Here is a 17,226-nt window from a genome sequence, read left to right on the forward strand (position 1 = left end):
AAGTGAGGATACCCTAGTGAAAAATTCCTATGAGTCACAAAAACCTCAACAAATTCTCATACTAAATTCATACTAATCTCATACAAATCTCATATAATCTCATACTAATCTCATTCATCATATGATAAATATATGAGAATTAATGAGATTTGTATGAGTTTAGTATGAGAAATCTGTATGAGGTTATTGTGACTCACCAGGGTATTCCCAAATTAATGTAGGCGAAAGAAGTCGAGGTGAGTGAGGTCGTGGCAGGGTCAGTAGAGTGCTCGCAGGAGCGGCCAGCGTCCGAGTCCGCATCGTCCCGCGTAGTCGTCGTACGCGATTCCAGCAGCCGCTACGCACTCGTGGCCCAGATCGTGGACTACATATGCTTCTTCCAAGCGACGATGCAAGTCGTCGGGACCGGCAGCCGCGATAACCCTGCAGTCGATGTTCTAATTAGGACAAAAGGTTTCCGGGCACTCCCAAGAAACGCACCTGGGAGCGTCGTATGATTCGCGCACGAGTGCAGTACAGCCTGGTTCACTGAACAGTGGTTGCTTCGTGAAGCCCGTCTTGTTTAAGCAGTGGTCGCTGAAGGACACCACAGCGCCAACTTCGAACATCCTGCAAGTCATTTAGAGGTAAAGGCCATGGAAGCAAAATAAAGTACTGATTAGGGCCTCGTATATATAAAACGTGCAGGCAGATGACGGGAAAAACAAAGGGTGGAAAAACATGGATATGTACTCGGGTACATGTGCGCGTGCCTCCCGAATTTCTCCTGTGCTGCTTTTAATGCTTACATGTGAACTCGCCCAGCGGCTTTCCCAAAAAGCACATGCTTGGAAACGTTGCCCAGTTAAGCCTTGCGTCTTTTTTGGATGGAGTGAAGAGTTAGGCATGGATCAAAATTACGAGTATAGGTCGAGTGACAGGCTCCTAGTAAAATGTATGATGTTTCTACGCCTACAGGCGAGCCGTGCGTGCCATAACACGCCGATTTTTGTTTTAAAAATCCGTGGCCAACCCTTGCCGTGGTGGTAGCGTTTAGATACTATAGAAACGCAAAAATATATACTTGTGCTCAGCAGTGTCATCACAATGTATGGACCTCGAGGGGCCCGGAATCTTTCCCGAGCATACGTTGCCTCTTTCTTTTCAGCTTTCTGACTCCTTAGTTCTTAGCGATTCATTTACGGCATGGTTCATGGTTCAACGGAGGAGACAAGGCACTTTCTTGTCGTGTTGACAGATTTATGTCAACAAGTTATTTATCTCGGGAATCTCTAAAGGCGTGTAATGTTTGTACGATATTTTCTGGGAGCCTGATATGCCTTTCAACCAACCAGAGGATCACTGACTGTCAAATCAAAACATAGTTGATTGCGAATAGCTTCCCTTCGGCTGAACCTATATTGAATGCCAGGGTTCGAAGACGCAGCGCCGCAAAGTACCTAAAACATAAGTTCACTGAATCTACTGCTGCATAACACATATATTCGCGTATAGTTCGATAAAAACTAAGCTGCGCAAATTCGAAGAATATCAAAACTGCGTCTCTTTGTAACTAGAACATATGATGGCGCAAAGTGCGCCGAAGGAAGAACAAACAACAGCAAAGAGAAGCTTTTTTCTCCCAATCTTCTCTCTTCCAGCTTGACTAGTCCGCAACATCAACCGCTTTCTGCATTTCAAGGCGACAAGAAAATGCGTTATGTCAAAACAACATTCGTATCATTTGGCTATGCTTTTCTGTATTTTAATGCAAAGGGTATTGTACGAACAATATTCTGATTTAAGCTACCTTAATTGGTTAGGGGAGTTAATCCTTTTCGTGGCATCAATGGTGCTTCTTTCTGAAGAGGCGCAAATGGGAGAGCTACCACTGAGGAAAGATTGAACATTCAAAATACAAGTGGCTCAATTGAAGCTCTGATCAGGTAGCTCCTCCGATGTCTTCTTGCGCTGAGAAAGCTTGGGTTAGGTCATTAGCTTAGGTTACGGTGGCTTAACATAACTTAGGTGACATATTTCATCGCGAAGCCTATGGGGAGTATCATACAACGTACCCCCTGCCAGTATCTTGCGGATGGACGAATCGACGATGGTACACAGTGGAAGCAAGTGACACTGCGTGGCAGAGCTGCGCCCTATTGTCCGAGGCATGCTGCTGCGGTGACGCCGCCATGCGTCCCACCCTCCACAGTGATTCAGCAACGTGTGTCAGAGGTCTCCCAGCGCAGCTCGGCTGGCCAGAGAAGTCGTCGGCCAACAACTCGTCAGTGCTCACCACCACCAAGTCGGCGAGGCTGTATCCGAAAAATGACGCACATATTCGGCTGGCTGCATAGGAGGGCTGTTATTACGCTTTAAATCCTTATTCCACTGTGTGTGTATATCAAAGGCAAATCTTCATTGCATGCTCACCTGTGGTCGCCAACGTTTATATTTTTGAACTCTTTCAAACTATATATGGGCTGCGTTAATTCCCGAATCTGTCACGATGAAGCATCGCTCCGTAAAATTAAGAGTGAGAAAGAAAGGACAATAGCCATAATATATCATAATTAGTACTGCGTGCTATCCTTCTATCGACTTTATTGCCAGAAAGAATAGTCGTCAAAAACTACCTATCACTCACATGCTGACAACCCAAAAAGGAACATCTCTTACCGTTATTCTTCCCAGCATAGCCTTAGGCGGTGGTTACGGACTTGTTTAGTTCGTTCGAAAAGGTGGACTTTAACTTCGAATGAGACTTTTTCGTGTGCGAAGGACATATTTATTTGTTTTTACATTTATTGTAATCTCTTTCGGAATTATTACAGAAGAGGGCAAACAGCACAGATATAATTTCATTGTCTAAGGAGTGAATCTTCAAAAACTAAAATAAATATAACAAGGCAACACAGAACTAAATAAGCATGCGGAGCACAGTGTAACAATAAATAAAGTAATAATATCAAGAATTTCTTTCAGAATTCCATCTTCAACTGCCTTATGAAGCGTTTCAGCTGAATCTTCTTAAAAGATTCAATTTATTTATTGTCATGAGCATGAACATCACAAACACTCACATATGGCTGTGTGCTCAAATAAATAACAAATCTGAGTGCTGATAGGAAACGTTACAAAAATAAGCTTTGGTACCATAAATCGAGACTTTCTGCAGTGAATGTTTAAGTACAAACTTGCTCTGCAAGGGGAGATGGCGAGTTCTTACTATACGGCTGTGGCTGACCGCTTGATGAGATGTAAGAGGCGTCGCCAAAAATCGGAAAATTTGATCAAGAGCAGAGGGCCTGCTGCATCGCGCACTGCAAGGTTGCGTGAATTTCTGCTTGAGTAGGCGCTAAGAATTGAAAACTTAATCACAACTAGAAGTGGGATGTCAGTGCGAGTAACAGCCATTCTATGTCGCGTCAATGTTAATTGCACGTATATGCACAGAGATCAATCTGGAAAACCTGTTTCATTGGCCATAACCATTAGCGATTTTTTTGTTTTGCAATTTTAGTTCACAGAATTGCAGAATAAAGCCAGGATGAACTCCAAGCCACGCTGTAGGTGCAGCATTAATCCACCGAAACGCAATGTTGTGTGAATAAAAAGTTCCAATTAATGCTCAAGAGCTTGCTTAGCTTGAGGTTCTGCAGATTATTCTCGTGCTAACAGATGTCGCCTAAGGTTTCATAACAAAATATTTTACATAATTCATTCCTGCTTTCTCACATGTTCGCGTTATGTTTACTTGAAACATCTTCAGAGTGCACACCGTTGTGAAACATGATGAGAATTATTATTAATTAGTTTATGGATGGTTTCGATAACTCCAGGGGCATAGCGCCTGCTTACCTGCTTATCTTGTTGACCTTGAACCGCAATGCGAGCAGGTTCTCCTTATAAGGAAGGCTCACAGAAAGGAGACGAGTCTTGTCCCGTAGTGTTTGGAGTAGCGTCACGAACCTGTTCACATCGTCTGCCACCTGACACGGACCGCCTGCAAGAAAAAAACATAGGTTGTGGCGTAAATGTTACATATTCCGAAGAATTACCAGCAAAACCGTTGTTTACAAATCATGCTGGCATAGTCTATGAGTGCTCGAAAACTTGAAAATGCGCTAGCATCCTTTTATTGATTGAAGCGAAGGCGACAGAACCACCTGTCACACATAATGGCATATCGCTTGGCACTTGTTCTTTCTAGAATAGGCGCAGACTTTTAGTGTGCTCTACTTGATGCAGCCACAAAACTTTTTAATTGCCATTTATAATGAGTGTGTGCCGTTAATTGGATAAATGAGTAGCAACTAGTAAACACCTTAATTATTTCTAATGAGGAGGAGAGTTCTAACTTGCAACTCAAAGCTTTAGCCGCAATGACCCATAGGTATAATGTAATATACTCACCCGGGTACCTCCAGTCGACGTGGGCTCCGTCGAAGCTCCACGATTCGAGCCAGGCCGTGAATACCTGTGAAAACTTCTTCAGCAAATAGTCAGATCTCGCTAGTCTGGAGAAGTCTCCAGCGTCGCTCAACTCTCCGCCAAGCCACCCGAGAGTCCGGGGACCATGAGCGTACGTCGATTTGTCCGGGAGCATGGCGCGCAGCGGGGGCTGTGAGGAAGGCAGATGGCGTGACTCACACCCCTCCGAGAAACCTAATTTCATTCCTCCGATTTACACGTTCAATACATCATTTAGTTCCCATTTTTGACGCTCAAAGCAAGCCTCAGTAATTCTCTACCGATTAATTACCAGACGCGTCGTTTCTGATTTCTGTGCTGCTCTTTGGGATAGCCTTATTGGAACAAATAAATAAAGGATCGAACATTCTAGCTTTAAAACTTATTGCCATGCTTCTCGTGCCTTCCTCATTTTTTAGTAAAACAACGCACCGAATTTAGGTAGGAATCATAATGAACTCCAATATCGGGACAGTTGGCATTAGCTCCTTGTATGCAATAGGTTAAGTTGTCAGCCGTAAAACTACTATAGTGTGGCATTATATGGATCGTTACATTACATTTATTCTTCTTAGTGTTTTGCCACAATCATTTTTCCGGGGAGCATTTTACTGCAGTCGGAATAAAAAACACGCTATGTGGGAGTGGCAATTCAGCAGTCGTGAAGATCTGAAGAGGACTGTGCTGGAAAAAAATATTGCACGGTTACTCGCCTCCTTCTCAGCTAATATTAGAGGTGGAAGCAGGGGAGTTTTCTTATACTCTCACACATTTTAGGGATAATGAGTGGTGTGGCAGACTAGAAACTTTTTTCGTTAACCCGTATTCCGTAAATAATTGTCCATGACTTGACCCGATGCAAGTCATCCTGCTTGACATGATTCGAGCCACTGTCGGGAAGAGAACTATTGTAGGGGAAGGTTCGTATGTTACTGCCCAAGAAAGAGTTTTAAAGGTTCTAAAACTATAAGAAGGGCATCGCAGATACTCTTCAAATCATTCGGAATAAAGTAAGCATTAAACGCTCGGTGCAATATACCTAACACATTTGAACAGTGGCGTAGCCAGATATATTTTATGGCGAGGTGTTATACGCCGCCGGTCGGAAAAAGAAAGTGTTTAAAGGATGGGGAACGTCGCGCTAAAGAGAAGGGGGGGGGGGGGGTTACATCGAAACACTTTCCTGGCTACGTCCCTGCATCTGAATTCGAAGCTTTCTTAACAATTTAGAGCAACATACCGCGCTAAAACTAAAATGCACTGGCAGAGCATCACAACATGATGAACTATCCCATTTCTACCCAGGTGTCAGTAGTGAGCCCTTTTTTAACTATCCTGACCCAACTTGAATCGTAAAACATGGCACAGGATTGCGATAATCCAAGGATATGCTCAAGAAAAACTGTAATGCTTTGCGAGACGCCTGTATCATCTCGGAACACAGTGGAATATACCTCTGTTCCATCAGAAAATTGTCTTTACATACTACAGCTCCACCCGTAGTTTTTTTTTGAGGAGTAATAGTGCACATGATACGACATGCTAGGATGTGGTATGTATAATATGGTTCGTTATAGCACAGTCATGTATGTTAGCGAACGGAATAGTGTGGTGTTGTAGTTCAACAATGCGTGTCCTTAACAAGATGATACTCATATCGAAGTTTCTACCACTATGGCCGCTTTTCAAATGTGGTGAAAAGAAACGTGGCAGTGAAGGGAGCGATCTCCGTGTTCATTAAATAACTTCAAATCATCAACTTTATCTAGAACGTCACATTAAGGAGTTCTTTAGAGCTGAGTTGCTTTGGAACGTTTAACTTCATCCTGCATCTATGTGTAATCACCTTTATCAGTTTAGATTACCTGAACGTCTTACTGTCCCATCCATTCACATCACGCGGTGTTTCTTTTGTTAAGCAGCAGAAAAATTTGCAAACTTTGGGTTACAATCTCGGGACCCTAAAATGAACAGAAAAGGAAAGATGTGCAGACCTGCTTTAAAGAAGGTCCGTTCTTGTCCACATAGAATTGCCCGTAGACTACGTCCGTGCACAGGCTGAAGAGGTCGTTTATCAGCTTGATGGTATCAGTGGTGGTCTTGTAAAGGCACAGAAGGCGCCGGCGCCGAATGACAGGAAGTTTTAGAGTAGGCTGCGATTCCAAGACGCGAATAGTGTTTGATTTAAGGCACCAACAAATGAGGTAATTGAAAAGTGTAAGTTTGGTCAAGGGGGCAAGGTAAACAAACTTTTCTTCGGCTTTCATATCTAACATAACTAATCCACATACGTGTCGTTTACCCAGAAAATGGCAGAGTTTAGTTTACCATCAATGATAATGTATGAAGCCCTAATATCATGCGTTGCTTTGCTCCGCGCAAATATTTAAAAGGACAAAAAAAATTAGATACTCTTCCTTCCGGTCACTTAACGAACGAAACAATGCATGTAAGAAATGCCGGACGTTTAGGCATAGCTTGAATCATATTTATACGAGCGAAAGCTCTCTTAAGCGTAGCTTTGCAACCTGCCGCGGGGGCTCAGCTGTTAAGACGCTTTTCTACAGAAGCGGACGGAGTTTCCGGGTTGAAACCTGAACTCGGCGTCCGCGTTTCCATGGAGGGGAGACGTAAACGCGTCCGTGTATTGCTGTGCGAATTCAGTGCACTTTAGAGATCCCCAGGTGGTCGAAATTATTTCTCTGTTTTCCATTACTACACTTTTTTCTATCTTTTTTTTCACTTCCACCTCCATTCCTTCTATTACATCGTGGTTCAGGCGTTCACAGTGAGTTGTAACAGATACATGAATTATATACCAATCACTTTTCCCAAGGATGCGGGATCGAATCCCGGCCGTGGCGGCTACTTTTAGATGGAGACGAAAAGCTACGCGCCTATGTGCTGTGCGATGTCAGCGCACGTTAAAGAACCACAGGTGACTGCAATTGCTGGATCCCTCCACAACAATGACATTCGCAGTCTGAGTCGCTTCGCGGCCTGAAACCCCATAAAACAAACGAAACCATTGTAAACGTAGGCGACCACCGAGGATTCTGACAGGTACACTGCCTTCCATGCCCATAAATTCAAACGTACTAAAGTCGCTTAACGTTCTTCTGAACTCCGTGCCAGTTACACAGTGCGAAAAAGTTGCGGAACGAGGTGTCAGTGCACGTTAAAGAGCAGCAGGTGGTCGAAATATGCGGAGCTCTCCACTACGACGACTTTCATATCCTAAGTCGCTTTGGGACGGTGAGCCACTAAAACGGAACCAGGCCAAATGAAAACGCGGTTTAAGGGTGCTATCGCGTCAGCTGTTATAATGCGAATGTTAATTTCCTAATTTTTAAGGCCCACGGAGCGAAAATGTGTGCGGGAGCTATGCGCAATGATCTGTGCGTCGCATCTGTGCATATCTTCACTGTGTCACTCGCAAATAGCGGACAGGTGAGGAGTTAGATAAAGAATGAAAATGATTGATAGTGATTAGTAATGAATAAACTTTTAAATAGACGTCGACACAGCTAGTGACTAATGCTAATGACTAATAATAATTATTAATTATGACTAAAATGACTTGTAATGACCAATATGTCAAACTACGAATGTAATGACCGCAACTGATTGGAAATGAGTAAAAATTCTTAGTGATAATTGGTAGTGACTACAATGACTAGGCATGACTCGTCACGACTGCGAATGACTACGAAACGGCCGACATGTCAGACGACGTCTTGTAGTAACCGCAACTGATTGGAAATGAGTAAAATGAGTAGGCAAGGCTAATCATGAGTGGTAGGCTACGAAACGACCAATAAGTCAAAGAACGACTTGAAATGACTACAACTGATAGGAAATGAGTAAAACTTCTTAGCTATGAGTGGTAATAAATACAATGACTAGGCATGACTCATCGTGACTACGAAACGGCCATTATGTCAAACGACGACTTGAATGACCGGAACGGAAAGGAAAATAATAAAAATGCTTAGCAATGAGAGGCAAATGATAGGGGAAGTGTGGTAGCCATTCGATGTTCTTTTCTTAAGAGACATTTAGGACACTCTACAATTTTTAGTGACTTTTTCTTGCTACCGATTAATATTGATCTCCACTGCTTCTGTTACTGCTATACTTATAAAGCCAAGATATCCCTCCACACAGCAACTTCGTTATCTCAAATGAATAATTGTTCCTTTCGAGCATTCCCCACTTGTATGCATATCAATAAAAATATATTTCCTATTCACCATAGTTTTGTCGCAATTCAACTTCAATTTGATCTCCAGCTACAATATTCGTATTTGAGTTATTTGCACAGTTTGTCTTGCGGGGTTCATTTTAGGAGGCAAAATTACTCTACTAATAGCAACCCACGATAAACATTCATTTCGTTGCCGCAGAAGCCTACAAGCGTACGAACTCACGACTACGCAATGAAGTTGAGTTCATTTCAGGGCATAAACAGGATGGTGTTAAGAACTTACATCCAGTTATCGTGTTCATATCAATTTTACATAAAGAGTACAAAAATATGTGAAACAAAAGCGCGCCACTGGTCAAAAGGTACTCTTTCATAATTTTAAAGTTTTGTGGGTGAAATTTAAAACTTAGCATGCAAACATTTCATAATTATCTAAGTCAGCAAGATTAGGTTTTAAATCTAGGTCAAGGCCAAATATTGTAAAATATGCCACATTTAAATACATTTCCTTTCTTAGACGTTGCGAAATTCATCCCTTCGAAGCACTTCGAAGTCAGGTGGAATGTTTGATGATTAGCTGTAAATAGGTACCGCATTGAAACAGAACTGTCGTGAGGAGCGAGCAACTTCTTTATTAGTACACATTTTCGGCAATATTTTGTTTCGATTTTTCGCAGCTTACTAGTGGATTCATATTGATCCGCACTTCATTAATACATATACACTTGCAAGGACATCATTATTTATAAATGTGAACAATGAATTCCCGATAAAATACCTAGGCTTAACTTTTACATCAGACCTACGATGGAATACCCACATTGAAAATGTCATCTCCAAAGCTTTTAAAACACTATGGTACCTGCGGCGCACAATGCACAGTGCTGCCCCGGATGTAAAGTGCCTGGCTTACAAAACCCTAGTCAAACCAATTATTGAATATGTCAAAGTAGTATGGGATCCTCACACAGCAACTAACATTCACAAGCTAGATAGGATTCAGCGGCTCGCTGCAAGGTTTATATATAATAAATACCGCCGTAACCATTCTTCAACAGACCTCTGCCAACAAGCCCAACTACCAATGCTAGAAAGCAGAACCAGGTATGAAAGACTAAAAACTCTTTACCTCATTATCAATAATTATCTAAAAATTAATAAATCAGACTACTTTGAGATCAAAACTAATGAGACATCAAGGCATCGTCATAGTAGGTTCATTCCATTGCCGGCTATAAAAAATAATTGCTTCAAGTTTAGTTATTTCCCGCGAACTTGTAAGGACTGGAACTCTCTTCCAGATTCTGCTGTTCGATCATCATCATTATCTGAATTTGTACGCCATTTAGAAAATTTCATCTATGGCACTGCCACAGGGTGATGAGGTTCTATTGCTGTTGTGTAGGATGGCTGTTGTTTCGATTTCTGTGTAATTCATTTTTGTTTTGTTTGTGTGTGCATTCAGAGACAATTTTTGATTGACTATTGATTTTCATCGTGTTCTATATTGCTCATTTTTCGTTTTGTATTTTCCACTCCTGTTACAGCCCCTTATGGTGGCTGACAGTATTAATAAATGAAATGAAATGAAGACACATCTATACTTAAATGCTAACTGAAATCAATAGATGTACGACCACTGTGTTGCATTATAGTAGAGCGTGAACATTGGAAATCCTAAGGTGACCTGGAATCGTAAATTTGTCTTCAAGATGAGAGAGGCCGTAGTGGAGGGCTCCGGAAGTTTTGAGCACTTGCTTTGCAGTTTCCAAGGTCATACAGTTGCAGATTTGATCTTGAGACGGGACACGTCGTAGTGGAGGTCTCCGGAAATTCCAACCACATGGGGTTATTTAACCACGAAAATAAGCGATATTTTTACAGTTGCTTCGCCAGCGCTTTGTTACTCCGTTTCGGGAAGGATGAGGTGTGTGCCGGCCCCAGCTCGTTAATGCTTAAGTGCATACGTCAGGTTGATTGTAGCCTTGCTTAACAGAGCTCACATTCTGATAAATAGGTTTAACGGGGATAAACTACCGCAATGTTTTCGGTCCGATTCTTTCAGCTCGTGCGTCATGTTAGACCAAAATGCTTCTTGAAGACTTTTAAAGACACTAGGAAATATTTTTTGAGAGCATGTTACGGTAGTTTGATTAGGGAATCAAAACTTCTTGGAGGCGCTTAGATCTCCCTTCAGTGATATATTGTTATTAGAGTTGGGTTAAGCAATCAAAATTTGTTGGATGTACTGAGATCTCCCCTAAGTGCTGTAACGCAAAGCCTTTCCTGCGACTCTTTGCAGTCTATGTCGCTTTTTCACTCATTTGCTTCTTTCTTTTTTCTTTTTGACAATTTTGACGTATTTTGCTCAATTTGGACGTCTGTGGCTGTTTTGGCATCTGCACACTATATCGACGTCCTTGGTTATTTTGTCGTCTAATTGACTTCCTTGGATCTAATTACTTAATCACATCAACGAAATTTTGCACAGAGACACGTTGTTTCAGTCTCTACCTCATACAGGCCTTATTTTATACATCAATCAATTCTTTTCTCGACATTCACAGTGTGACACCCACCAGAGACGCGCAAATATTGTCAGAACTCGTGAGCCTATATATAGGCTTTCGCCTTAATATGCCCAAGAAGCTATCACAGCAACACATTCTGCAGACCATGTCACAGAAGCAACACGGGACTCGCCTGTGGTGAGCTCGTTGCCTTCTGGGCGGGAACTGACGAATTGGTGGCTGTGCGGCTTCTTCGGCGGATGCAGTGGGACGCCTTCTCACGAGGCAGTTCGTAAGCGACAACGGGCGCCAGCGTCTCGTGAGCGACCGAGTCCGCTTCTCGGGGTTCAGCCTTGCCGGTACGCTTAAGTAACGGCATAAGGACGGTGAGGGTGGGAATCAGCAGAATCATCACCACGGCGCTTAGACAGAACATACACGTCTGGAGAAAGCTGGAACAGTGAGAAGAGAGAAAGAGTCAACATGGATCTTAGACCCATATATGCGTGATTCGCCATAGTGCGCCTGAGAAATCTCAGCCATGAACTCTAGGATGATGAAGTAGGATAGAGGAAGCAATATAAGATGAAAGCTATATGGCAGAAGACTCCAAACTGTTCGAGATTAGCACTTAGGATAGGGCTTTTCATGCAGGACGACGAGGAAATGCAACTGAAATGTTAGAATTTCGAAAAAATCTCTAAAATGTTAGTATTCATAGAACAAAAGTTCGCGTCAGCCTCGATTTAATCTTGCAATCTTAACACCACGATAACAATTCCATTGAAGAAAATTGCTAGTTGGATTAGAGGCGGAAAAGACACTGCTTAAACCATAATATAAATTTAAAGCAAAAAAACTCGGCTTATATTGTGAATGAATCAATGTGAAATTTGATGAATAAAGTTCCTACTTTAAATAACGAACTTCCAGGAGTTAATATTCCAGGCCATGACAGAGTGTACTGGAGGCTAATGCTAAGCGCATGTATCATAATAGCAGAAACGTTACTAGTCCTCCTGTGATGTAGTAAAGGTTACATTTAGCAGGCTTGCCAATGAAAAAAAAATATAACCCTCCATTTAAGCAACTCAAGAATCGCCTGCTGTTGAATTTACCAATTAGAAGTGATCTTAAATTCAGTTTGGAGACCACGGTATTCATTCATGAAATGATTTCAGCGGTGAATTATGCGGTCATCTGCAATGTCGAAGGCAAAACGATATCTCAGCGGGGAACCTATTAATGCATATTAAAGAGAATTAATTGTTGACCACACGTTCCTGGGGCGTACCTAACGCTACAGATGAAGATTCGAGGCAGTGCAGCTGTTCATCTTTGTGAAGTGGTGGCGAAAAGAAACGTACTAAGCTGTGACAGTGTTGGAACACTTATACAGAGAGCAGACAGTGAAAATTTGACGAAGATGTTTAAACTTGCATTTTTTTTGTAAGCTAGTATCCGTATCTGAATGAAAGTCACTAAATCAGTCGTGAATTCTAGCCATTACACGTCTTTTCTAAGCCGCGAAAGAAGAAATAATTATTTTCGAGATGACAATAAATCTAAGGAGCTGTAAAAGGCTAGAATAAATTAACGAAAACATCTGCTAAAAAAGTCGTGTAAGTTTCCCGCTTACTGTTTCTCTCTATCTTTGAATAAAGTCATTATCTTTACACCTTTGGTTGCCGGAAGACTAGGCATGACTGCGTATCGAATATTGACAATGCTACTGTTACGTACTCAGTACGTAACGGGGGTTTTTATTTGTCGTCTAAAGCGCTGCTAGTCCCCCAGGGAACACCAGTACACTCACCACTGTGGCCTCTGTTTCTTCTTCTTCTCCCCAGCTTCTTCTTCCTTTCTGATGCCCCGAAACACGTGACAATATTAAAATTCTGAATTTCATGCTTTGAACTGCAGCGCTTTTAAACTCAATAAGCTAGCAGTAAGACGAAAACTACTTTCAGGATGGTCAGGAACAATGGGTACGCTGAAACCGTGCTGCTCTGTAAACGGGCTCAAAATATCTGGTAAAAGCATGCAGATATTCACTGTCCAAAAGCGATTTACAGGCGTCGTTACACGGTGTGATATGGTTATTACGATTTTACCACACGGTGAACAATTTTAGATGGTAAATATTAGGTGACTGCCCCCCTAAAAATAAATACATTTGGATTGGGAAGCGCGAATGGCCGAGCACTTGGATTGCAGCATCTCCATGTACGCACCAGATATAACGGTCTCTAGTAAGTAATAATTAGGTGTAAACGGGCGGATATCTGCAGGCCATCAAAAGAATGCATATCTATATCACTCTTAGCTGTCTGTTCGGTTCCAGGACAATAGCTTGCAGGTGAATACACACAAAATAAAGGTCGCCCATTCACACCAGTTAAAAATTTGTAACCGAAAACATTACTCAAATACAGAATTTAATATATTGATTAGGTATCTGCACAAATGTTTTTAAGTGTCCGGTTTAGATATTATTTCACCTGGAATGCCCATATTAAAAACCCTGTAACCAGGCTTTCCCGCGCTGTAGATTCTGTGGACTGAATAGCTCCTTTTATCTCTTAGTGGCTCAAAAAGCTGTTCGTTGCCGATTATTTACTCTCGACTATTTTATGCAATATTCGTGTGGGGCACAGGAAGGTACGTCACGCTACTGCTTCTGCAAAAACGCATTCTGTGTCTATTTTGGAACTGTAAATGTAGAATGAGGGAACATCCAACACAGTCGCTCTTTCTAGAGTGTCATGTACTACCGTCCAAAAAGGTGTATTACTTTAAACTGGTTCAAATCATTCATAAATACATCATTATACCAGATGCACAGGTATATCTTCCGCATAAACAAGAAACGCAGGGTCCATATACGGGAAACAGGACACTGAATATCAAGCAGTAAGCTTACTTAACTTTCATGAATACAGCATCAATCATACGCTACCATTTAAATCCTTCAAAGTAGAATATGAAAGATTTCTAATGCCCGCCGAAGACAGATACAACCGCCTCAATGCAAACTATCACTGTTTCCGTCGCGATTTTTTCCCCAATTCATGGCGTTTGTAATCCCTGTAAAACAGTGACTCACTTTCTAAAATTTAGTTCTTACGATTGTGCTGTCACCTATTCTCTTAAGACTGTTTTCTGCTGAAAAGGTATGTGGTAATCTAAAATCTATATTTTGTGTTTAAATATATGTAGGATGATTGTATAGGTAATCGGGAGAATTCCCAATCTATGTTTGTGAAATGGTAAGCTATGAGCAACAGATCCGAGAAGAGGCCTTGTCAGACTGCATGCTGTTATCGTCATTTTCCACTTTAACTTGAAACTAAAATTCGCTGAACTTAACTCTTTCGCTCTGTCCATGTTCGCGAAAGGACATCGCCTGCAACATACGATTCGATTGCATTTTAACATTTTCGCGCTTTGAACAGATCACTACGTGATGGATATTGTTGCGTGTTGTTATATTGTGACCGATAGCATGGCAGCGTTCGTGCGGGGACGCTAATCTGAGGCACGTCGCCGGGCAGCAAATGTGGTGCCTTCTGCAGAGTTCCTTCGTGCGGAGGCTGACGCCGGGGTGAACAGCTACTGCACCTCCTCCAGGATATTACGTGAAAGCTTAATGTATTTACAGGATACTTACAAAATAACTTGCATAGCAGCCTGCAGCACCAAGGAACGTTCCTCATCGCCATTTACCTCGGCCTCTTCCGCGACGTCAGGGAGGAAAAACACTTTAGGAAAACAGTGCGTCTTCTACTAACAATATCCTCTTCTTTTTTTTTTTTTTACCTCAAAATGAGCAAACATTAACGTGATCATGTGGCTTTCCGACATCTTAGTTTGAGTAAGCGGTTGATTACGAGTGAATTTCAGTCGTCTGGGATTATTTTCCCAGGCTCGATCCGCTAGCACAAAAAAAGGCGGTAGTTTTCGTTTTCTTTTTCTTCTCAATCAAAATTTGGCTACGAACCCGAAGACATGACAACTTGTTTTCCCTCTTACAATGTTGCGGTCGCGTAGTTGTTTATTAACTTCATGGTTTTCAACTCCTTCCGTGCTGACACTTAAGCTGGTGTGGCGGAAATACAAAGTTCGCTCTGTTGCGCGTGGCTACAAAAGTTCAACTGTTGCAGAATTTTTACTTTCATGATAAGCTACGGCTGTCGCTTCCTCATCTCTGCCCTCGCCAAAGACTCGCAGTGGTTTGCTCACGCGTCCTTCCTGGTGTTCGGACGCCTTCCAGGAGTGCGCAGCCTCCTGGTTCGTTGTTCCGCCGATAGCTTTCCTTGACCCCGCGAAGGTCTCTCCACTGCCAGGCTATAATGGTGAGGAGCCGCCGTGTCGACAGTTGAGTAGACCTCAGCCAGCACTCCTAGAATGATCGGACCGAACATGTCAAATCCCGTAATCTATGTGCGGAGTCGTCCAAACATTGACTAAGTTGTCGTAAAGCTTCAAAATAGCCTAATGTTCCCCTTCACTTTAAATGACAAAGGTGTATTTTTACATGAAACATCACACCTAACACGAGTCTAATGCTAAAGATCGCTGTCTTCATTCATGCGAGACCATGTACAGATTTCTTTTTGCTGAATATTTTTACATTCGATTGTCCTCAGAGTTTAAAGGATTGTAAATATGGATTGAACTTAATGACAGCGGATTGTATGCTGTGCGGATAGGAGGCACAAACATGAGAAGGATGCACCGAGTGTCGTTTGCTGTCCTAGCGCCCTTCTGTGTCATCTTGCTCACTTCCTGCTTAGAAAACGAGGCACCAGCTTTCTACAGCTGCCTTCCAACGTTCAAGGCAATTTCGGGTTGATATACACTGCATACAGCGTAACACGTCGGCACGCTAGACCATAACACCTCCTTCATCCAAAATTAGGACTCTATTTACAGTGCGACACTGTATTTTAGCCCTCCACTCCACGGTTCTGTGTTATCGCTGGTCACAGCAAGAAGCATCGTACCCTTTTGTTGGTATCGACATGTTTGTTCCCATGACAAACGTGGACATGCCTCGACATGTTCCCATGACATTTCGATGGACATGCCTCGGATGCAGTAGGGTTAGCATGTCTGATTAGAGCCATAGATGTCAGAGGTTCGACTCCACAACTTGACCACCGGCTTTCCTTCTTCTAAAAGATGTCACTACAGGCAAAGAAATTGTGTTTCCCAACCAAACAGGCCTTTTCCAGACTCGTCTACGCGGGTTTCTCCTGGTATGGGCCTTTAATGTTGTCGCAATAATATGTCTAATTACTTTTGCCGTTATCACAAAGTGGACTTTCATGCGGTGTGTATTGTCGGTTGCAATTCAAGAACCACCGATGCTCCACTGGATTTCTCATGGATACAAGAATTTCTAAAGCAGGCTTCATTTTGTTCTAGCCACAAAAAGGTCTGCTAAAGTGATACATTGCCTCTTGAGAATGTATTGCGGTAAATTAAGTGTTCAAAGATTAAGCCAACCATGTCCATCCTTTTGTGCCACAGGGCACTTCGTGGATCATTAATTATCACAATGCAACGACGCTGACTCGCCCTTACCCCTTTCTCTCGCTGGGCTCACGGCCTCTGTGGTAGTTTCGTAGGACAAGTGGGTAAGCTGCCTGAGGAGATTCATGACCAGGATGTTATCTTCGGTCATCGACGGTCGCGACTGCTCGCCCTCGGCTGCGAATCGCTTCATCTCCAGCGTCGTAGTTTGCTCGCTGGCTTCACCTGGCTCCGATTTCTTGGGCATCTTCGAGGTAGGGAGCAGAGATTGTATTCCGGCATACTGGGACTTCTGTTAACCCAATAAAAGAATAGAAAGTCTGGATTATCAGCATGAGTAATGCATAAGAATTTAACTACTTTGCAATTTTAAGTACCCACTTCGAGCCAACTGAGTTTCATCGACATCAATAGTTTTGCGCTTCAGGCGGCAAGTAATCTTCATCAGACACCAAATAGGAGCGGATTCCTGTTTGGACATATTCCTTTCAATAATTCGATTTGCCTTCGTACAAATTG

General features: G+C 42.4%; 1 protein-coding gene across 1 annotated transcript; it reads right to left on the reverse strand.

Moving 5' to 3' along the window:
- Nucleotides 1-257: 257 nt before the first annotated feature.
- On the reverse strand, nucleotides 258-4,591 carry LOC146189992 (chitotriosidase-1-like). Its single transcript, XM_084603365.1, has 5 exons — nucleotides 4,396-4,591; nucleotides 3,841-3,985; nucleotides 2,055-2,294; nucleotides 481-609; nucleotides 258-423 (listed from the first exon to the last, which is right to left on the reverse strand). The coding sequence occupies exons 1-5, from the start codon at nucleotides 4,586-4,588 to the stop codon at nucleotides 258-260; spliced, it is 873 nt and encodes a 290-aa protein (XP_084459491.1). The 5' UTR covers nucleotides 4,589-4,591.
- Between the last annotated feature and the right edge of the window lie 12,635 nt (nucleotides 4,592-17,226).

This window comes from Amblyomma maculatum, chromosome 5, assembly GCF_055883805.1.
Source record: "Amblyomma maculatum isolate TAMU_Amacu chromosome 5, ASM5588380v1, whole genome shotgun sequence".
Classification (NCBI taxonomy): Eukaryota; Metazoa; Arthropoda; class Arachnida; order Ixodida; family Ixodidae; genus Amblyomma; species Amblyomma maculatum.